Raw genomic sequence first — 25677 nt, 5'->3', positions numbered from 1 at the left:
ACAATAAGGTGACCAGGAAGGCAAAGCATCTATCTAAGGTGCATAACATGAGATGCAGACATCCTGGCCAGGCTGCTGCCAGTTGGGTCATTTGTGTCTGATGCTGGTGCCCTCAAGCCTGGCAGTGAGGCAGCAAGGGACCTTTTTCCTGTGGACCCTAGGCCAGGGCCCTGGACACAGAGTACCCAGTGGAGTGTTTGCTGAACTGGATTCTGGCCCTAATCAATGTCAGTGTGAGGAGGTCTATAGCTGCCCCTTTACCTTCTGTGAAGCAGTCGTCTGGTTCTTCAAGGTCATCAGCTAGCTCTGGGATCTTCCTCAGGATCTCTTCAGGATCTGGGCAGTCCACTGTGCTGCCCTCCGAGGAGCTTGTGTCATCCACTCCCTGCAGGGCAGAAACCCAGGGCAGTGAACTTGGCTCTCTGAGGGGCCCGGGAAATCGTACACAGTCACCACAGGTCCAACTGGACCCGTGTTTGGTGCTTTGCCAGCTGAGGTCTGGAACACAGTTGCTCTCCCTAGAGGCCCAGAGGCTTAGCTGTGAGAGGCTGTAAACGCCCAGGCCCCTGATGGAGTGCTGGCGATGGCCCGAGACACCGTAATTACACCCATAACGACTCTCAGCATTTGCTGGGCTTGAATATTTAATCACACAGCAATGCTGCTGGGGGCAATCTGCCCTCCTGGCAGCTCCAGCCCTATAATGTCTCCAGATGAATTCAATTAGGAGTTGAAGCTTCTCTCATATTAGTAAACCTGATAGCTTGGCTAATGGACCCAAATGGTGGGGCGGGTCCTCATCTGTCACTATCAGGCCCCTCCTGCCTAGCCAGGGTCATGGACAAAAAAACAAAAAACAAAAACAAAACCAACACCCAGAAGTTGTATACTGAAAACACTGACTAAAGAAAACTAGCCTGCTTAGAAGGGAATATGACATCCACATATAGAATGTGACAACTCCCTCACCTAGTGGGAACCAAGTGGCTTATGTTCACCCGTGACCCCCAAATTCCATCTCAGCCCACCTTGTTATCTTAGCCTGCTGTAGTCAGCCTTGCCTGGGGTATATAGCCATAGCTGACATTCCTCAAGCTGAAGGTCTTGATAACTTTGGGGATGAATGATATCTTCCTGCCAAGCCCAGTGCCTGTCACATAGTCAGCACTCAGCAGCTAGGTGTCAAACTAAACTTTGGAGTTTAAAATAGTGGTATTAAAGTTGCCAAATCTTTGTAGACATCTCTTTCCCTGTAGCTTTTATCCTTAAGATTTTATTGAAACCACAAATTTTATTTTTACCTCTCAGGAGCCAACTTCAAACCCAAAATCTTCCCACTCTGTCTCTGTATGGCTCTCAGTACACTACTCACCTCTAGACAGCCTCTCCCCAGCCCCTTTCTGGTTTTGGGTAAAGTAAAATGATGCGGACAAAAGAATGCAGGGGAGTCACAAGGGAAGGTTTCCTTATCAGGAGCACCTCCAACTCTGATCTGTGGGCTCTGAAAGATATTTGACTTTCTTTGTGCATTGTCTTTTGTTTCCTTTTTCCTTGGCTGTCATTTTCTGGGCACTTTGTTTCAGGCAGAAGCTAAACATTTGACAAGCAGCATCTCATTTAAGCCTTATAACATTTCTACCAAGTAGGCATTACCATTCAGTTTTATAGATAAAGAGGTTGGGGAATTGGTCTTAGGTCCTACAGCCTGTGGATCCTCACTCTTTCTTCCTATCCCTACATCCAGCCTAGAGTGAGATTGTGGCAATGGTATAGAGACAGTTGAAATCATGCCAGAGATTCATACATTCTTAGGATGAGGAATTAGTTTACGTGGTTGAATACAGTCCGGAATACCCCAGCCCAACTCCCACCCTCCAGCACCCACCAGCCCATTGGTCAGTGTCTGGCTGGCTGTCCAACCTTTCAGGGAAGCTCACATACCTACCTCTGCAGGGGTCTGAGGAACAGCCTCATCTTTCCACTTCTCACCCAGGTGTGGGGCCAGATCCTCAGATGACGTTCCAGAGCTTGGGCTCCTGAGTGTCAGGTGGTCTTCAGACCTCCCGACTTGCTGTAGCTGCTCCTGCCAGGGAGAGGGGAGTCTCAACTGGGTACCTGGCCCCACCCGTAGATGATCGGTTCTAAGTTTGAAGGGACCTTGCACATCATAAGCGGCTAGAGCCAAGCACCTCATGTGTGCAACTAATATACGAGGAGGGACCCCTCAAAAACCACAATTTATTTATTAAAATTGTGTATTTATTCTTACATGATTAAACTTCAGTCACCTTCAAAGTACTCTCCGCTGAGGCAATACACCTATCGAGATATTTTTTCCACTGCTCAAAACAGTTTTTGGACTTGTCAGTTTTGATGCCTTTTAGTGCTTCTGACATCTTTTGTTTCACCTCTTCCACACTGGTAAAACATTTCCCTTTGAGGACTTTTTTCATGCAGGGAAACAAACATACAAAAAAGATGCTCAGGGCAAAATAGGGTGAATAGGAATGGTGGGGTATGGGGTCAAGCCATTTTTGGTCAAAAAGTGCTGAATACTCAGCGTAGTGTGGGCAGAGGTGTGGTGATAAATCACCCATCGTGAAATGGGCAAACACACTAAAAGACTCAAAAAAAAAAAAAAAAAATTCCCTGAAACCTAACACAGCCTCTCGCAACTAACGTTAGCTGGTATACTGATGCTGATGGGTTCCTAAAACGCTTTCTAAGTTAGGGAAACCTGTACTACAAGGGGTCTGCCCTCCAAAAATTAATTCCATTTTTTCAGGGGCTCACCCCTCGTACATACATGCACAAATATACTTGTGTCAACTGAGCACAAGGAATATAGTCAGATGGACCTTGGCTCCATCACTTATAAGATACATTACCTTAGGTAAGTTATTTAACCTCTCTGATCTTCATTTTCCCCATCTGCAAAACGGAGAAGGCAAGATCTACCCCATTGGGGTTACGTTGATGACTAAATATGTTAGTGCTTGTAAAATGCTTTGCATGATGTGCTTGGCTCAATAAATGTTAGCTATGACCATTATTCCTTGTCCAGAGGCCAGCCTGGTAGTGAATTTGGCCATCTGGAGCTCCCCAAGAGCCCCTAAAGTAACTGAAAGTGCTTCACAATGGAAGATAGCTGTCACAGAGTTCATGTCCTTTACCCCGGGGATGGTGATGCCCTGCCCTCGGCTGTCACCCAGACAAAGGCATGTAAAATATGGCAGCTGATAATAGCAGCTGCTGGAACACAAGTGACAGCTGCAGGGAAGAAGAGCTATAGACTCAAAGCACAGCTTTCCGAGGCCACTTAGTGAACTGGTCAGTAGCTCTGTGTGTCCCTGAGACCCCACAGGAATCTCTACCTTGCCACGGTGTGCAGAAATTCATGTCCTGAATCATTGAGAAGAGGTTAACGAGGACTGATATACCAATTCCTTATTTTGCAGTAAGGAACAGTGCAAAATATTAAAAAATATATATTATCAAAAGGTTTCAATGTGCTTTAAATGTGTTGATGTCAAAAGGAATAAGTGTCATTTTCCTATGATATCACTTGGGAAAAGCTGGCTAAATGAGTCATGTAATAATCAGGATTTCTTAGGACGCTGGTGAAGATGAGATAAGCCTTGCTCTTGGACAATATCCTGTTCTTAGAGGAAACTCATTAGCATCTCATGCGTAGAGCCTGGCTTGGATTGAGAGAATGAGGCAGCTATGGGAAAGACAATCTCCAAGTATATCGAAGTGGTCTGTTGCTCAACTACTGTCTCTGCTCCCTGTTGACCTGCCTGGAGAATTCTGACCTTTTCTTCCAGACCCTCCTCAAATGCTACCTCCTCTGGAAAGCTGGCGTGGTTTAAGTTTCTTTACCTCAAGGTCTCCTATGGCTTTTTTGCCAGGTCCTCTTCAAGGCTGTATCAGTCCTTATGTTGGAAAACCTCTTTATCATAATTTCCCTTCTGCCCTGGTCACTCTACCCCCGAGGCCCCTCCCCACTTTCTGTGGCCATCCCATGGGGAGAACTCTTACCTGTCCTTTGGGGATCACCTCCTGTTGGGAGCTCTGAGCATCCTCCTCACCATCATCCTCCAAGTCTTCGAGATCAGATTCACCCTCAGCAATAGGCACAGAGACCCACACATTAGAATCGTTGATGAAGTCACCATGCTCATCTCTGGGGCCTACGGGAGCTGGGAGCCCTCCAGCGCTCTCCCTAGTGATGTTGACAGCAATGTGGTTCTCAGCTTTGGAGCTGGAGAGTGGGAGTTTCACCACCAGGTCTGGCCCCGCCTTAGGCCGGGGAAACTGGCAGGGTCTGCTGAAGAAGCTGCAAAGGGCCTGTCTGGCATGATGGCCAAACACCTGAATCCGTGCCAGGGCTACCTGCAGATTGTTCACCTCCCCATCTTCCTCTGGGGCTGTGAGGTTGTCGGCGCTGAAAGAGTTCAACAGCAGCGCGATGAACAGGTTAAGAACCTGAAGGGAAGGAAAGGAAGGGAGGATAGGTCAATCAATTAGCTGAGTCCCACCTCGGCCCACCAGGTCAGCAGCTGGATGGCAGAACAGTCACAGCCTGGACCTCTCCCTGCCCACCAGGATGCTTTTCCTCCTGAGAGGATGGACATTCTGTGAACAGCTGAGGAGAGCCTTGGGGATGTCCCAGAGTGACCTGCCTCATGTGGACGAGGCTTGGAAGCACATTCTCCACCATAGTGGAGGATCACCCAGCTGAGCAAGGGGACATTCAGGGACAACAGAGAGAAGCAGGGTCAGGCCTGCCCTGAGATCATCCTCATCTGCCCAAGCTCTGGATTCTATTCCCGACTCTGGGATTCTGGGCACATCTCCTCAGTGCTTTCAACTTCATGTTCTTCACTTGTGAGCAGGGAGTGGGGACTCCCTACCTCTCAGAGCGGTTCTGAAGATGAAATGATATAAAGAATATAGAAGTGCTCAGAGAGACAAGCTTCCTGTGTGAGGCTCTGCAGGGGTGATCAGCTCAGTCTGGAAGAAAGGAATTTGACTCCACTTTAGTTTTCTCCTAACTATAAAATTCTCATGAGAAAAGAACCCAAGTTGGTTGACATCCAGGGCAATAAGAAAGGAGTTTCTGGAAGACTGCATCCTCCCACACAGCCAGCCAGTGCCAGGAGGGCAAGGACTCCCAGGACCCGGTGGGAGGAGGTAAGGTGAAGGCGGGGGAGGAGGCAGCACGGGGAGGAGGGGAAAGGCCGGACAGAGAAGGGTGTTGGGACTCATTGACATGCAGATCTCCAGAGGGATTCTCCCTAAACCTGGGAGTAGATTGTGTGATTATTGTTGTGGACTTGGATGTTATTGGTGACCCAGCTTCTCTTTCATCTTGTCCCAGGACCCCCGTTCCATTCCTAACTAGGATTTGTGCAGCTTGGAGCAATCAGTCAGCTCTTACTTCTCTGAGTTCCCCTAGAATGGGGAAGGAAATGTTTCCTTTCACAACTAACAGCTACCATTTATTGAGCTCCTGCTGCAGCCCTGACATTACACTAGACAATTAGCATATGTCATCTCCTGTAATTTAAATCTCCCAGTGAACCCAGGAGTATGCACTATTTTCTTGATTTTAGGAAATTAGAGCTTGAGGAGATTAAGTCTCTTGCCCTGGGTCACCCACCTAGAAAATGGTGGAGCTGGTATTCTACACCAGGTCTTTTCTTTTTAATCATATGTTCTCATTCCTGCAAGTCAGGCTGCCTCTCAAGATAAACGACTCATAATGGCTCCCACATGACTTTGAAAAGTTTGCAGATTTTTCAACCAGGGAGGTACAATCTGGGCATAGAGATACACAATGGCAAGGCTTTTGAGGATAATCCAGAAGCCTCCTCTGATGTCCACAAGACAGCGCCCCCAGCGGGGCTCACCACTCACCACTAGGTTCCCCAGTACCATCACCGTCAAGAAAAGAACGAGGCATATGGATTTCTGGCTGACTTCCATGCAGGCCCACATGTTCTCAATCCACTCTCCACAGAGGATACGGAAGACGATGAGGAAGGAGTGGAAGAAGTCGTACATGTGCCAGCGGGGCCATTCTTCACCAGGCCCCGCGATCGTTTCCTTGTTTTTGCGGTAGTCTTCCCCTAGGAGCTGCTTGCCAACCAGAGCGAAGACAAAGACAATGATGGCCAGGATCATGGTGAGGTTCCCCAGTGCCCCCACTGAGTTTCCGATGATCTTGATGAGTGTATTTAAGGTGGGCCAGGACTTTGCCAGCTTGAAGACTCGCAACTGCGGAGAAACAGAGACTGTGTCAGGTTCTGGCAGCTGTGCCCATTAACTTTTTTTTTTTTTTTTTGAGTCGAAGTCTACTCTGTCACCCAGACTGGAGTGCAGTGGTACGCTCATGGCCACCACAGCCTCGACCTGCTGGTGAAACTTCTGCCTCAGCCTTCCAAGTAGCTGGAAGCACAGGTATATGCCACCACGCCTGGCTAATTTTAAAATTTTTATTGTAGAGATGAGGTCTCGTCGTATTGCTCAGGTTGGTCTTGAACCTGTGAGCTTGGGCATTCCTCTCACCTCCGCCTCCCAAAGTGCTGGGATTACAGGTGTGAGTCAACGTGCCGGCATAGCCCATTACCTTTTCTCTAAAGTCTTGGCTGGAAACCAGAGGTCTGGGAAAAATGCACAGTATCTCATTCCATTAAGTTGGGACACTCCCTGGAAGCTACTTTCAGAGACCTTTCTTCCTATGTTATAAATTATTCAAAAATATGATCAGCTTTCTATGGTCACTAAGTATAAATGTGCTTCATTGACTGTGGTGAAGCCCAGGGTATTATACTGGGGTGGTGGTCTTGCCATCTTTACTCTGTTCCATAGCCACAGGCCTGATCACTCCTGAATGTGAACCTATTCTATGGGGGTGGGCTGGGGTATGATGGAGCTTACAAATAAGTGAGAACAAGCTTACATTTGACCTCAAGAGAGACTAGCCTTCTTTGTGGGCCATAACCCACTGCATTTGAAAGGTATTGGCTAACCCTCTCGGAGTATTTCTCATCTTGAGGCAGTGGACAATATCAGTTGTTCCCACCAGCTGTGAAATTGTAAGTGTTTATGATTTCATGGACCCAGCATTCACATGTTCATTTAATTGGTCAACCAATCACCTTATTGAACGCCAGCACTGTACATGGCATTGTGCTAACCTGCGAGGTGTATGAAGAGAGGTATGTGGGCTTCTGCCCTCATGGTTGAGTTGCTGAGATGAGATGATGACTCAAAATGTCTTCATTGTGAACCCAAATGTGCTAAGTCCCACAAAAGAACAAAAACACCATGCATAAAAATGTATAAATATTTAAAAATACGTTTGTGTGGTTCGCTAATTTGTTAGAAAAAAATGTCTAGACTAAACTTTCTGCCTGTCAGTTAGTCAAAGTGTGTTTATAAAGCACCTACTAGGAGACAAGCTTTAGCTTAGGTGCTAGGATGCAGTATTGAACAAAAGAGTGGATCAACAAATTTTATCACTCACACAGCAGTGAGTAAATCTCAAGAGAGAAGTTTAATCCTCTTACACAGCAAGTACCATATCCACCTCCCCATATGATGGGGGACAGAGGGTCCATGTTCACTTTAGACCTAATCCCAATCTAGAAGTTACTCTCTTCATACCAGAAGCGGAGCTTAAAACCCCAACTCTGTGGACTGATCACAGAGGCAGATAACAAACACAAATAAAAACTGAGCATTAGTAACTAGACCCCTTTTGTGGAAGGTATTGGGGGAATGCAAAATTTCTTAACCACACAATTAATGTCTCCATTTTCATAGTAAACTCTGGGCAAGTGCAAAAGCAGAGAGAGGCCAGTGCAAGGCCCTGGCATAGGATAACAGTCACACAGTATACCACAAAGGTCTGGGGGTATGACTGGAGACGGTGAGGGACACATAGACATGCTCATTGACATCTGAGCAAAAGCACTAGGCATTGACTCTTACCTTAATGGTACCTGGTTAAGGGTATCCACTTGTTCCTTAGTTAATTGGGAAAGGGGAGTTAGAAATTAATATTAGAATCTCCTTAGGTAGCAGTTTATTGTCCATAATTAAGCTTATGTTAAACTGGAAGCAAATTGTGTATAATTCTCATGATAAGACATGAACTGAGCCATCTACTATTTTTATTATGTCTTTATAAAGGGCAAGAAAATGGTGTCTCTCCACTTGATGTTCCAGAGATATCTGGGCTCGGGGGTCCCTACTGTTAGCCAGTCAGTCAGTCCATATGCAGCTACAAGAAGTCGGCATTAGGTCTATAATGCAACCTGTAGTAGAACCTGGCTGGCTCTTGCTGGTGCCCGGGAATGAGCAGTACAGGAGAGTATAGTCCCATTTGTACCCTTCATCCTTCCCTAGGTCCTTCACCTCTGCCCCCTATCCAATTGCTCTCTGTATTTTTTGCCTAGTTTAGTATTACATTAAAAGAATTTCTTCATATTGTTACAAAATAACTTATAAATAATTACTTTTAGTAGCTGCTGAATATTCCTTCACATTTAATTAATTATTTCTCAAGTTAATCTCAGAATTAATATAAAACTCCTATTTAGGGGGGAAAAAGACTGAAAGGAAATAAACCAAGCTGGTAACTGTGGATGTATCTGGATAGAAACGGATTTGACAGCCGGGCTCGGTGGCTCAGCCTGTAATCCTGTGCTTTTGGGAGGCTGAGGTGAGTGGATTGCCTGAGCCCGTGGGTTCGAGACCCGCCTGGGCAACTTGGCGAGACCTCATCTCTACAATAAAATCAAAAGTTAGCCAGGTGTGGTAACGCACGCCTGTAGTTCCAGCTACTTGGAAGGCTGAGGCGAAAGGATCGCCGGAGCCCAGCAGGTCGAGGCTGCAGTGGCCGGGAGCGGCCACTGCACTCCAGTCTGGGTAACAGAGTGAGACTCCAACTCAAAAAAAAAAAAAAAGAAACGGACTTGAAATCAGTTTTCGATTTTAATGTTAAACTTTTCTATATTTTTAACTTAGTGAGGATGCTTTACTTCTAGAATAGAATAAAAAGTAAGTTGGCCGGACCTAGTGACTCCCGCCTATAATCCCAGCACTTTGGGAGGCTGAGGTGAGAAGATTGCCTGAGCCCATGGGTTCAAGACCAGCCTGGGCAACTTGGCGAGGCCTTATCTCTACAATAAATCAATAAATTAGCTGGATGTGGTGGCGTGTGCCTGTAATTCCAGTACTTGGAAGGCTGAGGCAGAAGGATCACCTGAGCCCAGCAGGTCGAGGCTGTGGTGGCCGTGAGCATGCCACTGTACTCCAACCTGGGCGACAGAGTGAGACTCCAACTCAAAAAAAAAGAAAGGAGACCCAAAGGGAATCCAATATAATCTACCATATTATCCTGTCTTCTGATATTTTTTACAAATGCAAGGCCCATTCCATCACCAAGTGTTGACCTCCCAGTTGATCAGATATTTGATTTACTTTTTTTTTTGAGTTGGAGTGCAAAGTAGTGCTTACACAGAATTTTAGCCAGAATTCACACTACCTAGGTATTTCAAGCTGAGAATCTGATTTTGAGCAATCCTACAAAACACCCTGCAGAAGTAAATGCAAATATTCTCTGGAGGAACTTGCCTTCATCTCAAGTCTCAAAGCCTTCCCTCAAAAAATGTCTAAGAATTGCAGTAAAAAATAAACAAAAACAAAAATAATGGGGCACCATAAGTGAGTGAGATCCAGGAGAAATCATCTATGTAGAAGTAGTCAATCAAGTTCTTCAGATAATTAAATCATTAGCCAGAGACAGCAGTCTAATTAAATATAATATGCTTAAAAAATAAAATGAAAGTTTGAAGATATGTACAAAGAATAAGCAACTATAAATAGCAATAAGATGTTTGAAAAATAAAGAAACTTCTAGAACTTAAAAATATAATACTTAAAATTTAAAACTCTATGAAGGAGCTTCCCATCAGATTTGACACAGTTTGGGAGAAAATTATTGATCTGAGAAGAAGAAATCATCCAGAATGCAGCCCAAAGAGACATAAGATGGAAAATGTCAAAATGGAGGATAGAGTTTAACATATATCTTATCAAAGTTCAGAAAGGGCCAGGCGCAGTGGCTCATGCCTATAATCCCTGTACTTTGGGAGGCCAAGGTGAGAGAATTGCCTGAGCCTACGGGTTCAAGACCAGCCTGGGCAATTTGGTAAGACCTCCATCTCTACAATAAATCAAAAAATTAGCCGGGCATGTTGGCGTGCATCTGTAGTTCCAGCTACTTGGAAGGCTGAGGCAGAAGGATTGCCTGAGTCCAGCAGGACGAGGCTTCAGTGACTGTGAGCGTGTCACTGCCCTCCAGCCTGGGTAACTGTGGATATATCTGGATAGAGACGGACTTGACAGCCGGACAGTAGTTAGACTCCTACTCAAAAAAAAAAAAAAAAAAAAATTCAAAAGGAGAAGAAATAGAATGAAGTGAAGCCTGTATTTGTCCAGATAATGTCTGAGAACTTTCCAGAATTGAAGAAAATCACAAATATATAGACACAAGAAGCCAATACATCCTAAGCATTATTAATAGAAATAAATCCATACCTAGTGATCATGGGGTAGATAAACAGGGAAAGTGATATAAGAAGGCTTGGAAAGTGTTGACCTGTGTTAGTCAGTGGCAAAAAATATTGCCTGCAGTAATTTGGGGGACAGATTATGAGTGTCACGAACCAGCAGCCCTAAGAGAGGGCTTTGTAAAATCTTAGTATTGTGTATATCCGTTGTACTGCTTAGGTTTGTTAAGATAGTACAAGAGAGGATCCCAGGAAAGATTTGGCTAGTATAAGAAATAAAGGAAAATAGAATCAAAGAAAATAGAATTCAGAAGTTTAGAGACTTGAAGATTTAGGAAACTGCATTGCTTCCAGATCCCAAACAGTGAGCAATGGGATTACATCTTCAAGAGTTGAAGACTAGTTAAGTTTTCTAATGAAATAAAGCAACTCTCAGCAAAGATTACAGTAATGATGTAGCCACCATTTTTCTGAGAGAAAGGCATGGGGAAAGGAAAATAAAGAATTGAGAGCTTTGTCAAAGAAAGCACTTTGAGTGTGATCTGAAGTCATCTAAGTTGTTGAAAAAATTGTATTGCAAAATAAACCACAATTCCTAATGAAAAAGCCTTTGACTGTTTAAATCTTAAACAAACCTTGACTTCTCATTTTTCTGCAAGTAGGAGGTAAACTTTGAATGCTATACATGCCTTTTTCAGGAGTGATAAAGTCACTTCTTAAAGATCCACCTAGAATTGCCTAGCTTGCATCAGGTATGAATGAGAAATGAACCTTTGTTGGGTTAAGTTACTCAGCTTTGGGGTTGTTTGTATAATAGCTAGCATTATTCTTCATTTAATAATTCAAAACATTTTTAAAAACAAGATAAAATTTTAAAAGTTAGTATTATAATAAGTTGGATATGGATATTGGGATGAAAAGTTGCCCTGGAGGTAAGTAAAGACTTTAGTTAGTTTTTGACTCTGATTAAGTTAGCTACTACTTTGTAGTAGTAGCTAAGGAATTAGGTTGTAATTTCCTTTTTTTTTTTTCTTTTTTTGAGTCAGAGTCTCACTCTGACACCCAGGCTAGAGTGCAGTGGCATGCCCATGGCCACCGCAGCCTTGACCTTATGGGCTCAGGTGATTTTCTGCCTTAGCCTTCCAGGTAACTGGAACCATAGGCACGTGCTGTCGCGCCCAGCTAATTTTTTAAATTTATTGTAGAGATGAAGTCTTGCCAAGTTGCCCAGGCTGGCCTTAAAACCCTGGGCTCAGGCAATCCTCTCACCTCCACTTCCCAGAGGGCTGGGATTATAGGTATGAGCCACCACGCGCGGCTCTACCATTGTAATTTCTAAGGTGACTGTTCACAGAATAAAAAACAGAGTATTTAGTTTCCAAATAATTAAAGAAGGGAAATGAGACAAAGAAAAGTAAACAGTCCAAAATAAGTTAAGGAGAGAGAGAGAGAGAAAGTGAACAAGCAGGTGAAAAAAATAGAAAGCCCCAAATCTGATAGACACATGTCCTTATCAGCATTAACAATAAAATAAGTGGACTGAATGCTTTGGCTGAGAGACAATGACTGGATTGCCAGAATTGAATAAGAATTCAAAATCTGATTGTATGCTATTTGCAGGAGACATATAAGAACCCTAAGGATACAGAAAGGCTGTAAGTGGGTGGATAAAAATGTATCAGGTAAATTCTAAACCAAAAGAAAGTAGAATTGTTTAATGAATATCATGCAAAAGAGATTTTTTAAAAGGCAAAAGCATTTTTAAAGTTAAAGAAGGCTGGCTGTGGTGGCTCACTCCGGTAATTCCAGCACTTTGGGAGGCCAAGGCGGGAGAATTACTTGAGGCCAGGAGTTGGAAAGCAGCCTAGGTAACACAGTGAGACCTTGTCTCTACAAAAAAGAAAAAGATTAGCTGGGCATGATGGCATACCCCTGTAGTCCCAGCTACTTGGAAGGATCATCTGAGCCCAGGAGGTTGAGGTTGTGGTGAGCCATGGTTGTGCCATGGCACTATAGCCTGGGCAACAGAGTAAGATAACCTCAACTCAAATAAAAAACAAAACCAAAAAAGCAAAAAACAAAAAACAAACAACAACAACAAAACTGGGTTGTTTAATAAATATCATGCAAAAAAGATTAAAAAAAAGTCAGAAACATTTCTAAAGATAAAGAAGTTCAATCTTAATGCTATGAATTTCATTTTACTGGGAAGTTATAACAACTTAAAATATGTATGCATTTAATAATATAACCTCAAGATAGAACCAGAGGTGAATAGACCATGCCATAATCATGGAAGATATTTTTATATACCACCCTTTCGGTAATTGCTAAAACAAGTAACATAATAACATGTAGGGATATGGTATATATATTCCACACAATCAACTTTCTCTACCCAGTGGATATGCATAGAGTATTGCACCCTAGAACTCCAGCAGATACATTCTTTTCAAGTACATAAGGAATATTTTTAATATACTGAGCCAAGTCGAAATTTTCAACAAATTTCAAAGCTTTAAAATCATATAGCATATGTTCTATGACTATAATACAATTAAGCTAGAACTCAATGGTATGAAGGTAACTAGAAATATTGCATGCATTTTGAAATTAAAGTCCACACTTCTAATTAACCCTTGAGTCAAAGAATAAATCAAAGTTGAAATTAGGAAATATTTAGAAACAAACAATAAGGGAATTTTACACATTAAAGAAGTTCTTAGAAGGAAATTGAAATCTTAAATAAATATATTGGAACAGAAAATAGACTGAAAATTCCATCTTAAGAAGTTAGAAAAGAACAAAATATGTAGAATGAAGGATGTAATTAAGATAAGATGCAGGATTAATTGAAATAGAAAAACACCAATGATGTAGAGAGGCTCAACAAGCTAAAAGTTGATTATTTGAAAAACGAATTAAATTGACAATCTTTGGTAAGACTGGTGAAAAATGATGAGAGAAAGCACAAGTCATTATTATCAAAAAAGAAAAAGTGACGTAAGTATAGATGACACAGACCCTTAAAAGACAAGAGGATAGTATGCATAACTTTATGTCAATAAACTTGGAAAACTTAGATAAGAAAAAACTCTTAGAAAAACATGCCTTACCAAAATCAATTTGAAAAACAGAGAACCTGATTAGTTTCATAGCTATTAAGAAAATTAAATCTTTTTTTTGAGTTGGAGTCTCACTGTCACCCAGTCTGGAGTGCAGTGCCATGCTGACGGCCACAGCAGCCTTGACCTGCTGTGCTCAGGCCATCTTTCTACCTCAGCCTTCCAAGTAGGCACATGCCACCACACCCAGCTAATAGTTTGATTTATTGTAGAGACGAGGTCTCACCAAGTTGCCCAGGCTGGTATTGAACCCGTGGGCTCAGTCAATTTTCTCATCTTGGCCTTCCAAAGTGCTGGGATTATAGGCATGAGTCACCATACCTGGCCAGTAGTGAACAATCTTGACCTGCTTCACTAGTGAATTCTACCAATGAAAGTCTACAAGGAACAAATAATTCCAATTTACTCAAAAATTTGTTATAAAAAAAGAGGACTATCCCTCAGCTCTTCTTATGAAGATCAGAATAACCTTGCCATCCAAACTTGGTAAGAATATGTAAGTCAGGAAAATTATAGGTCAAATGTGACTCATAAATATGGATGTAAAAATCTTAGGAAAAAAAAATTTTAGACAAATTTTTAGCAAACTGAACCTTCCAATATATTTTTTAAAATGCATCATGATCAAGCAGGACTTAAGATGGGAATGCAGAGTTGATTTAACATTAGAAAATCAATGAATATAATTCACCACTTTAACAGATTAAAGGAGAATATCATGTGATATCTTAATACATGCAGAGCAATTGTCTGATAAAATTAAACATCAATTTATGATAAATATTCTTTTTTTTTTTTTTGCATTGGAGTCTCACTCTGTTGCTCAGGCTGGAGTATAGTGGCATGCTCACGGCCAGCACAACAACCTTCTGGGCTCAGGCAATCCTCCTGCTTCAGCCCTCCAAGTAACAGGAACCACAGGCCTGCGCCACCATACCTGACTAATTTTTTAATTTATTGTAGAGATGAGGTCTCACCATGCTGCCCAGGTTGGTCTCGAATCTATGGGCTCAGCCAGTCCTCTCGCCTCTTCCTCCCAAAGTGTTGGGATTACAGGCATGAGACATCACACCCAGCTATGATAAATATTCTTAACAAAAGGTAACTTCCTAAATTGATAAAGTTTTTTTTTTAACCTTTAAAGAAGCCGATTTAGCCGGGCTCGGTGGCTCAGCCTGTAATCCCGCACCTTTGGGAGGCTGAGGTGAGTGGATTGCCTGAGCCCGTGGGTTCGAGACCCGCCTGGGCAACTTGGCGAGACCATCTCTACAATAAATCAAAAATTAGCCGGGCGTGGTAGCGTGCGCCTGTAGTTCCGGCTGCTTGGAAGGCTGAGGCAGAAGGATCGCCGCCGGAGTCCAGCAGGGTGAGGCTGCGGTGGCCAGGAGCGGCCACTGCACTCCAGTCTGGGTGACAGAGTGAGACTCCAAAAAAAAAAAAAGAAGCCAACCACAACTGTTGGACTTGGTGAAATATTGAAAACATTCTTCTAGGATCAGAAAAATGACAAGGATACCTGCTACTAGCACTTCTTTTCAACAATGTGCTGTATGTCCTAACTAGCACAGTAATATAGAAAAAAAATCCAAATGGTATAAGGATTAGAAAAGAAGAAACACACCGGGCCTGATGGTTCAGCCTGTAATCCTGCACTTTGGGAGGCCGAGGTGAGTGGATTGCCTGAGTCCATGGGTTTGAGACCCACCTGGGTAACTTGGCGAGACCTCATCTCTACACTAAATCAAAAAAATTAGCCGGGCATGGTAATGGCGCACGCCTGTAGTTCCAGTTACTTGGAAGCCTGAGGTGGAAGGATCGCTGGAGCCCAGCAGGTCGAGGAACTCAAAAAAAAAAATAGAAAAGAAGAAACACATCATCATCATTATTATTATTATTATTATTATTATTATTAGTTGGAGTCTCACTCTGTTGTCCAGGCTGGAGTGCAGTGGCATGCTCACAGCCGCCCCAGCATTGAACAGCTGGGCTCCGGTGTTCCTTCTGCCTCAACCTTCCAAGTGGCCGGAACCACAGGTGCGCGCTACCATGCCAGGTTAATATAACTTATTATTTGCACATCACATGATTGTGTTCGAATATTTAAAACAGTATGTAAATAAATCATTAGACTTAATAAGAAACATTTCTGGTTCTAAAAACAGTAAATATAAAATGCTAGCCAAAAAAAAGGGATATTTGAAAAGATATTGTAGATCCTTATGGAGAAAATTACAAATATTGATCAAAAGATCACAAAACTTTATTGAATGACTGAAATGAATGAAGAGTACACTATCTTCCTAGAGCAGAAGACTACATAATGTAAAGATTACATTTCTTCCCAAATTCATCTATAGCTTATAGAGGTTCCAATGGAAAAAACAAAACAAGAATTTTGTGTGTATGTGGGTGTGTAACTTGGCAAGATGATCCAAAAATAAATATGAAATTGTGTGGGCCAAGGAATCCTTGAAGGTGGATGACTTGACTTACAGACACAGATATATTCAAAGCTGCAATAACTAAGCCCATGATACTGGTTCATGAATAGACCAATGAACTAATGGAGTAAGGCCTTAAATGTTGGGAAGAGAAGCAATGCTGCTTTGGAAGAAGCAATGCTGTTTTCTTTCCTTTTTTTCCAGTCGGAGTCTCACTTTGTTGCCCAGGCTGGAGTACAGTGACACATTCGTGGCCATCACAGCCTCGACCTGCTGGGTTCAGATGATCCTCCTGCTTCAGCCTTCCAAGTAGCTGGAACTACAGGCACATGCCATGAAGCCCAGCTAATTTTTTGATTTATTGTAGAGATAAGGTCTCACCCTGTTGCCCAGGCTGATTTCAAACCCCTGGGCTCAGGCAATCCTCTCGCCTCTGCTTCCCAAAGTGCTGGGATTACAGGCATGAGCCATTGCACCTGGCCTCATCTTTTCTTTCTTCCCTCCTCCCTTCTTTCTTTCTTACCTTCCTTCTATGAACCAACAGGTGTTTATTGAGTTTCTGTGTATATGCTGAGCCTTGGGCTAGGCTCTGGGGGTAGTATGATAAACAAGTAAACTCTGGTTCTTGCCTCTTAAAATAGCAGAATGACTGTAAACTATGAAAAACAGGTTCATTTGATAACATGTGAGTTGAATCCAGAAGTTGTGAACAAGTGATCTAAGTGTAGACTAGAGGAAAAGCATTCCAGGCAGAACAAACACATTTAAAAGCAAGAAAAAGCTCTGTTATGTGTGAGGAAGAGAGCGGAGGCCTCTCTGGCTAGGGTGAGAGGGAGATTGTTTGGAGAAAAGGACAGGGGCTGATCACACAGAACTTTGTAAACTATCATAAGAAATCTGGATTTTATTCTCAAAGCAGTGGGAAACCGCTGAAGAGTTATCTATAACAAAGCTCCAGTACTGGCCGGGCGCAGTGGCTCAAGCCTGTAATTCCAGCACTTTGGGAGGCAGAGGTGAGAGGATTGCCTGAGCTCAGGGGTTCAAGACCAGTCTGAGCAACATAGCAAGAGCTCATCTCTACAATAAATAAAAAAATTAGCCGGGTGTAGTGGCACATGCCTGTGGCTCCAGTTACCTGGAGGTGTGGTAGCTGTGAGCAGCGTGCCACTGCAATCCAGCCTGGGTGATAGAGTGAGATTCCAAGTCAACAAACAAACAATCAAACAAACAAACAAACAAATTTACAGTACTAATGTAAGATGTTGATAATAAGGGAAACCTTGTGTATGTGTGTTTTGTGGGAAGAAGGGGCAGTGGTATATGAAAGCTGTACTATTTGCTCAAGTTTTTGAAACTCTAAAACTGTCCTGAGAAATAATGTCTATGAAACCGTGAAACTGAGCAGCTGGACTGGGTGCTTTTTCTCCAATAATGTCCCACAGCTCAGGTGGAGGCATGGCAGAGATTAATATTTGACTTCCATTGGGGTAGGGCTTTGCCCAAAATAGAAATGGGCAAAGGAGAAAGGTGATTGAGTTTTGTTTTCAAGGGCCTAATAATATTGAAATCTAATCCAGGTCATGAGGGAAGTAGAATAGATCCCAAGAAAGTGTGTGGTTAATGGGTGTGGTTAGGGAATTTTGAGTGGATCAGTATGTTAAGATCAGGAAGGTAGGAATGGCGGGCATGGACCTGGAGAATTCTGTAGGCCCAGGTGGTGAAGTAAATCTGTCTATTTTTCACTGTTTGTGACTTTAGACTTCATGAGATCAGAAAAAAGTAACACACAGACCTTAAAACACCAAGATTCTCTTTCCCCAAATAACCAAATATGTTCATTTTATTAGAAAACTAACTGTAGGCCTTCCCAGGGCATAGGAGGTATGGAATCTTGTTCCCTTGAGGACTGTGTATAGATGTCTTACAATGGCCATTAGTTTAGATGCCGGCCTCATGTCATTATTTTCTAGATACTTAGAGAAATCTATCCTTCTAATTTCTGATTTAATTCTGATCGTTTAAAAGTTCCAGGTTATGGATTAGAGTCCTGTAGGCTCTTTCTGCTCTTCTCCCCTCTGAGGTGGTGGGGGCACTATTAGCTTGGGCAGATGCCATCAGCTGCTGGTTCATGGCAGAAATGTCTCTCGGGACATCTTTTTTTTTTTTTGAGTTGGAGTCTTACTCTTGTTGCCTAGGCTGGAGTGCAGTGGCACGCTCATGGCCACCGCAGCCTTCACCTGCTGGGCTTGGGCAATCCTTCCGCCTCAGCCTTCCAAGTAACTGGACATTCTTTATTTGGCTTTTGGAGAGATTGTTTTGTTTTGTTTTGTTTTTTAAATTGGACTGATTACAGTGGCTCATGCCTGTAATCCCAACACTTTGGGAGGCCAAGGTGGGAGGATCATTTGAACCTGAGTTTGAGACCAGCCTGGGCAACACAGTGAGACTCCATCTCTATAAAAAAGTAAAAAATAAATTAGCCAGATGTGATGGCGTGTGCCTCTCTAGTCCTAGCTATTTGGGAGGCTGAGGTGGAAGGATTGCTTGAGCCCAGGAGTTTGAGGCTGCAGTGAGTTATGACTGTGCCATTATACTCCAGCCTGGGTGACAGAGTGAGACCCTATCTCAAAAAAAAAAAAAAAAAAAAAAAGAAAATTGAATTAGGCAATATAGAAAATATTACATCAAAATAAATCTGGATTTGTGGTTTTTAGGAAAAATTGGAGACTCTGACAATAATGGACAGGCCACCTCTTTGGCACAGTCATATTGATTTTTATGTAAATTCCCCTTCCTGGAGTTCTGCACTGCATTGAGTCTGTCTTGGTAGAACTGAGTTGTCTCTGCCTATTTACCAAGGCAAAAATTCAGTGCCGAAATCTCTTCTTCAGTCAGCTTGTCTCATTGCCTGTAGGCATTTGAGTTTGCCACCCCTAATTCAGGTAAGCCAAGTCCAGGGGCCAGCGGCATCTTACTGGCCCCCACGATGGGGTCCCAGCAGACTTTCTGTTCTAGCATCTCACTTCTTCCCTGAACTGCATGACCTCTTCAGCCTCTGGGTGCCCAATACCTGTCAGAGCCTTCCAGCTGGCATTTGGAGAGATCACTGGGCACTCTCCATTCTGACACCTCTCTCCAAAGCTAGACACTGAGAGAATCCTGAGGACAAGATGCCTGTGTTAACAAACCATGGCATTTCTTCAGGCCTCTTGCCTACTCACAAGAATCAGAGAGACTTCATGCTTCCCCTAGATGACCTGGGGACTTGAGAGAACCCTAATGACCCCAGACTCTCCTCCTGGGAATCTGATGGAATGTGATTCTGGTAAGAGCCGGTGGCCTGCGGGCATATCTCCTGTAGAGGGCGTCCTGGAGTTGAGTTTGGGGAAGAGCTGGCCGGGCATGTGAGGCTAGTAGGAGACTGTTTTGGGGGTGCATGAGGCAACAAGGCTGTGATTTGGGTCACCAGGGAATTGGAGGATGACTTCCTTGAGGTGAGAAGGAGCTGGGACCCTGCAGTCAGGCAACCTGGATTTGGGATCCAGGTCTGTGGTTTGTGTGTGTGCTCAGCAGCTGGGAGACTTTTAAGGCCATCATTTAACCATCTGGGGCTCAGTTTTACTTATCTACCCACCAGGGAAATGTTAAAAGGAACTCTTTCACAGATTGCTGTGAGAATAAAATGAGGTACATTACATTACGAATTTAGCCTATGCCTGACATACTATAAATGCTTAACAAATATCAGCTGCTGTGATTAGAGTTGTTATTTGATAAGAGAACAGAACAATGCTTGGAAGCCCCCTCTTGGTGCAGACGAGGGGACCTTGGCCCAGAGAGGAGAAGGCACATTCTCACTTTGAGACAATGAAAAGCTGGGGGTGCAGACTCAAGTCACCAGGCTCCCAGGAGCCGTGCCCTGCTTCCCTCCCACAAGGACAGGAGAGGAAGAGGGTGCTGGCTGGTGGAGTTCCCTGAGGACAGTGTCCACTCCAGGGGTGAGTGTTCCTGGAACCGAGTGGGAGTTGCCCCCATGTTGCCAAGAGGAAACATTACCAGGCGGAAGGTCCGCAGCACCGACAGTTTTCCCTTCCTGGCCACGCCCAGCTCCAGCAGGCTCATAGTGACAATGATGCAGTCGAAGATATTCCACTTCTTCTGGAAGTAATAGTAGGGGTCGAAGGCAATGATTTTGAAGACCATTTCAGCCGTAAAAAATACAGTAAAGACCTGGGTATGGAAACAAGATTTCATCACCGTGGAGTCTGTGGCATTGGGGGGCAATGACAAAAGCGTAAGCAAGAAAATGTCTTGTTTACAGCACAGCAAATCTTATCTTGTTTTTATACAGTTTCTATAGTTTCTGTAGGCTCTTGAGGCTTGACCATGGGAGGAATCAGTGTGGCAGAACGGAGACGTCTCTGAATTAATGCTCAGGAAATGTGCGTTAGAACTCATGCTTCAGTTTTTCCATGTGAATAGTGGTGGGAGTGGGAGTAAGTGGATAATCATTAGGATAATTATTATTATAATTATATCAGTGAGGAGTCAGTCTGGCTCAGTAGTTTTCATTATTTATTTTATTCTTGCATTGGAGTTTCACTCTGTTGCCCAGGCTGGAGCTGGGTGGCATGATCATGGCCACTGCAGCCTTGACCTGCTAGACTTAGGTGATCCTTCCGCCTCAGCCTCCCAAGTGGTTGGAACTACAGGCACACACCACCATGCCCAGCTAATTTTTGTGACTTATTGTAGAGACAAGGTCTCATCAAGTTGCCCAGGCTGGTTTCGAACCCGGGCTCAGGCAATCATCTCGTCTTGGCCTCCCAAAGTGCTGGGATTACAGGCTGAGACCCTGTGCCCCGCCTGACTCAGTAGTTTTAAAACATGGATTGTGGGACAACACAGACCCAGACAAAACGATCAGTTCAGCCGTTTCCTAGCTTATGTACACTTGAGCAGGTAATGTATCCTTCCTGTACCTCGATTTCCTCTTCTGTATAATGGGCATGAAATGAGCTAGTGCATGTGTAGTTCTTAGCAAAGGGCCCAGTAGATAATAATTTACTAATAAATAATAGTGATTTTTCAAGAACAATAATACATTGTCTCTAAGACTCTTTTCAGCTGTCATTGTCTTTCATTGTCTTAAATAGGACAGAATTCTGACGTTGAGAAAGGTCAGAAACAGGCTCAGACCACACAACAATCAGTAGGAGAGAGGGAAAACAAAGACCAAGGTCACATGCTCTCATCCAAGTCGCTCACCAGCCTGGAAAACAGACAGCTGCGTCCCTCTTATGGAGAAGAAAACAGCTGGAGAGTTTAAGTGACTTTGCCTAATGCCTCAAGACTGTCACCATGTAACTCAAAGAGCATCTACTGAGTGCCCTCTGTAAGCAAGTCTGTATGGAGTGGGGTTGAGGTCCTGTGCCTTCCAGAGACCTGGATCAACTCTGGTTCCACCCTCACCAGCTGTTCAAACTTGGGCAGGACACTTAACCCCTCTGAGTCATAGCACTCTCTTTTGTGATGTGAGAGTGATGCTAACATCATAGTGTTGTGACACTCAGATAACATTCATAAAGTACCTGGCTCACCGTAGGCACCAAATACATGCCTTTCTTTTTAAAAAATGGCACTGTACACTGACACACACATGCAGACTCTCATACACACTCTCACACAAGCTGTAGCAGGTCCTGTGAGGTAGTTTAGCCCAGGGTTAAGAAGTGTGGGTTCAGAGTTGGGCACGGTGTAATCCCAGCACTTTGGGAGGCGGAGGTGAGGGGATTGCCTGAGTTCAGGGGTTCAAGACCAGTATGGGCAATTTGGCGAGACCTTGTCTCTACAATAAATAAAAAAATTAGCTGGGCGTGGTGGTGCACGCCTGTAGTTCTAACTACTTGGAAGGCTGAGGCGGAAGGATCAGTGGAACCCAACAGGTCGTGGCTGTGGTCATGAGTGTGCCACTGCATTACAGCCTGGGTGACAGAGTAAGAATCTGAATCAAAAGGAAAAGAAAAAGAAAAAGAAAAAGAAATATGAGTTCAGGAGACAGTTAATCTGGTTTCAAATCCTGGTGCGGCCTCTTACTCTCTTCTATGATCTTGGGCAAATTATTTAACCTTCTGTGTCTCAGTTTTTCTGTCTCTGATAGGGGACAATAATAGTACCTACTATATAAAATTTTTGTGAAAATAAAATTAGTTAATTGATGAGAAGCATCTGAGACCATGTCTAGCCTTGAGTAAGTATTCAAATAAAGGTGGCTATGTTATTCCTGTGGGTAGGGAAAGGTTGGGCAGTTGCTTTCCTTCTGAGTCAGACACTTTATTCAGCAGGTAGTAAAATCCAGTATGGATACTGTGTCTTGTTAAAAGCAAATAATGCTGGGTGTGGTGGCTTATGCCTGTAACCCTAGTACTTTGGGAGGCTGAGGTGTGAGGATTGCTTGAGCCCAGGAGTTCAAGACCAGCCTGGGCAACATAGTGAGAACTCGTCTCTACAGCAAATAAACAAAAACAAAAAACTTCCCAAATTAGCCAGGCATTGTGGCGTGCACCTATAGTCCCAGCTACTTGGGAGGCTGAGACAGAAGAATCGCCTTAACCCAGGAGGTTGAGGCTGCAGTGAGCCATGATCTTGCCACTGCATTCCAACCTGGGAACAGAGTGAGACTCTGCCTCAAAAAACAAAACCAAACCAAAAAAAAAAAAACACCTCCAAATAATATTAACAAATAGTGTGGGAAATTTTTAAGTGGCATCGTGTTTACCTTAGGTGCCAAAGAGAAGTTCTGACTCCCTCCTTCCCACTTTCTTCTCCTTCCTTCCCCCACTTTTTCTGACCTTGAGTGACAGCTTTGAAAATCAAGGCGACTGTTAATTGCAGCCATACAAGTAATTAAGCTGGAAGGAATCTTATAAGTTCATAGATTGTCTTTAGATGGGAACATGACATTTATCCTCATTTCAAGGTAGAGGCAACTGAGATCCAGAGAATTTAAGTGGCCGTCCCATGTTCTGTGAAGGGCAACTAGCTGCCTCTGACTTGGGGCTCTCTTGATCCACTTTCCTGTGCTTGTTCATGCCCAAGCAATTCCCACCAGCTCAGCCCGGGTCCTGCAGACTTGACCTTCAGAACTCAGTGTCCACACATCTCCCGCACTGCCACTCTGCTGTCAACTAACTGGCTTGACACACCAACGAATGAAGGCACGCGCCCACCCCCCCACCGGTAGCCCCTACAGCCATGCCAGTGTGGGCAGTGCCCTCCGGAACACTCACAATGTTGCCTATCTGGAGCATGGCCTCGAAGGTGCTGCTCATGCCGTGATGCTCCATGGCCATGAAAACTGTGTTTATCACGATGCACAAGGTGATGGTCAACTCCGTGAAGGGGTCCGTCACAAGTCCAAAGAGAATGGTCTTCAGTTTCACCCATGTGGGACAGCACTCCCAGATCAGATACTTCTGAGCCAAACTGGTCAAGCAGGGTGGGCACTTCTGTTTAGACTCCTCAAGCTCTGTGTTACAGGTGTGGTCAATGGTAGCTGTCAGCCATATGTCACCTGGGTGGTCATCACCTAGACCTTGTCATTACTAATAACTATCACTTCCAACATCATGAACCCCAATTCCTACTTTTTGAGCTCCTTTGTCCTGAAACTCCAATTCGGTCTCTATCCCTACCCAGTCCTTCAAATCACTGACCTTACATATTTACTGCCCATTACCTGTGTCATGTCCTTACTTCTCAACTTAGTCAGCTTAGATTTTACACCCATCCATCTAACTACTCCCTTGTAGATACCCTGAATACCTCCCTCTCCCCATTGTACTTGACTGGGAAAACCCCAACTCTGAATAGATCCAATTTGCAGATTACTCTGTACTTGCACCCAACCAGCTGAACCTGGCAGGAAAAAAAACACACAACCATACTTACCCATCCCCCCAGAGATCCATGAGTCCCAGCCTGGTCCTGCCCAGAAATCTTGCCATGTTTCTGTTTCTGGACTTTAGTCTACTCCTTCAGTATCCAGACTACTATTTCTCACTTCCTCCTCTCTCCTTCAACTTCCGACTCTTCCCCCCTCCTCCTTATGCTCTGCTGATGAGCTGTCTTTTATTTTACTAAGAATATAGAATAGCTCACAAAAATAACCTCCTCTTTGCCCCACCCTTAAGTTCCCAACATATTTGCAAGTCCACACCATATTCTGCCTTTATGCCTCTCACATCTCATGTCTCTCACTTGCTCAAGGCCCGTGTCATCCCCCTCACTCCCTCTGGACTATCAGACTATTGAGATATAGGTATATCTCAACTTTGAAAAAGCATCCCTTACTCTTCTTCATCTACTGCTCCCTTAACAGTGAAATTCCTTATAAGAGTTTTCTATGCTTAACCCTCCCTACTTGCTCAACTCCTTTTTTCTCCACAGTCTTGGAATCTGGCTTTTATTCTTTCCAAATTCAAACAATCGCTTTACTCTGCTTCTTACAACATTTGACAAAGTTTGAAATTCTCTTTTTGAGACCCATGTCCATTTGCCTCTCAGAACACCATGATCTCTTGAATTTTCTTCCATATCAGTGACTGCCTCCTCTCAGTTTCTATTCCTGTCTCCCTCTTCCTTTCCTGCCTCTAAATGTTGAGGAACTCAAGCATTCTCACTTAGGTCTCTTGATTTTCTCTCTCTCTAGGTAATATATTGAACCCCATGGCCTTAACAAACCAGCTCTATGCTGATTCCCTCCAAATTATGTGCCAATTTTTTTTATCCCTTCCTTGAGCACTAGGCTCATCTTTCTAGCTGTCTTCATTAAATCTCCACTTGAATATATCACTGGAGCTACCTCTATGAAGGGACATGTTGTAACTTTATGTTTATCCATAAATTCCACTGTAAGTCATGCATCCTGAAGATATACCAGGCCATGTGGGCAAAGAAGGAGGACAATCATTGTTTATGATAATAATAATAATAATAATAATAATAATAAAACAACTGGTAAAGTACATTATGAAAAAGGATGAGGCAGATTCTTTGTAGTGATGTAGAGAAATCTTTATATATATGTGACTTTGTGTGTACATGTGTGTGCACAAGTGCTTATAGATACACAGAATATTGCCTGAAGAATACAGGAGAAACTAAAGAAGATGTACTGGGAGACTAGGGAGCAAGGAGGAGCTTTAGTGAGAGGAAAACAGTTTTCATTGCCTACATATTTGTAGTGTTTAAGTTTTTACTATCTGCATTAAATAAATAAGTTTATAGAAATAATTGCATGTTTCCAAATTTTGCTAACAATGTGTTTTCCCCATAAGTAATTAAAATATTTGTATGTAGTCAGATTTATTAATGTTTTTCTTTGTTTTCCTGTGCTTATGCCTTGCATATGAAGATTTTCTAATGCAAGACTTGAAAAATACCTCATGTTTTCTTCTTTTCTAGCTTCATTTTTTTTTTTTTTGAGTTGGAGTCTCACTCTGTCACCCAGACTGGAGTGCAGTG

At 43.4% G+C, this 25677-nt stretch overlaps 1 protein-coding gene across 1 annotated transcript in view; it reads right to left on the bottom strand.

Moving 5' to 3' along the window:
- LOC103256958 (sodium channel protein type 10 subunit alpha) overlaps positions 1-25677 on the bottom strand; it is a gene marked incomplete at its 3' end in the record, with an annotated part of 85146 nt that overhangs the window by 11248 nt on the left and 48221 nt on the right. The window contains exons 13-18 of the mRNA XM_021710729.1: positions 23442-23680; positions 20209-20382; positions 5923-6282; positions 4042-4488; positions 1946-2083; positions 262-385 (exon numbers count right to left, since the gene is read on the bottom strand). Of these exons, the coding sequence (XP_021566404.1) occupies positions 262-385; positions 1946-2083; positions 4042-4488; positions 5923-6282; positions 20209-20382; positions 23442-23680 (1482 nt within the window). The remainder of the gene's footprint in view (positions 1-261; positions 386-1945; positions 2084-4041; positions 4489-5922; positions 6283-20208; positions 20383-23441; positions 23681-25677) is intronic.

Source organism: Carlito syrichta, unplaced genomic scaffold (genome assembly GCF_000164805.1).
Source record: "Carlito syrichta isolate Samal-C Ts95f unplaced genomic scaffold, Tarsius_syrichta-2.0.1 Scaffold298795, whole genome shotgun sequence".
In the NCBI taxonomy this organism is placed as follows: Eukaryota; Metazoa; Chordata; class Mammalia; order Primates; family Tarsiidae; genus Carlito; species Carlito syrichta.
The sequence above is the reverse complement of the archived record's forward strand: the minus strand, read 5'-3'. Positions and strand labels throughout refer to the sequence as shown.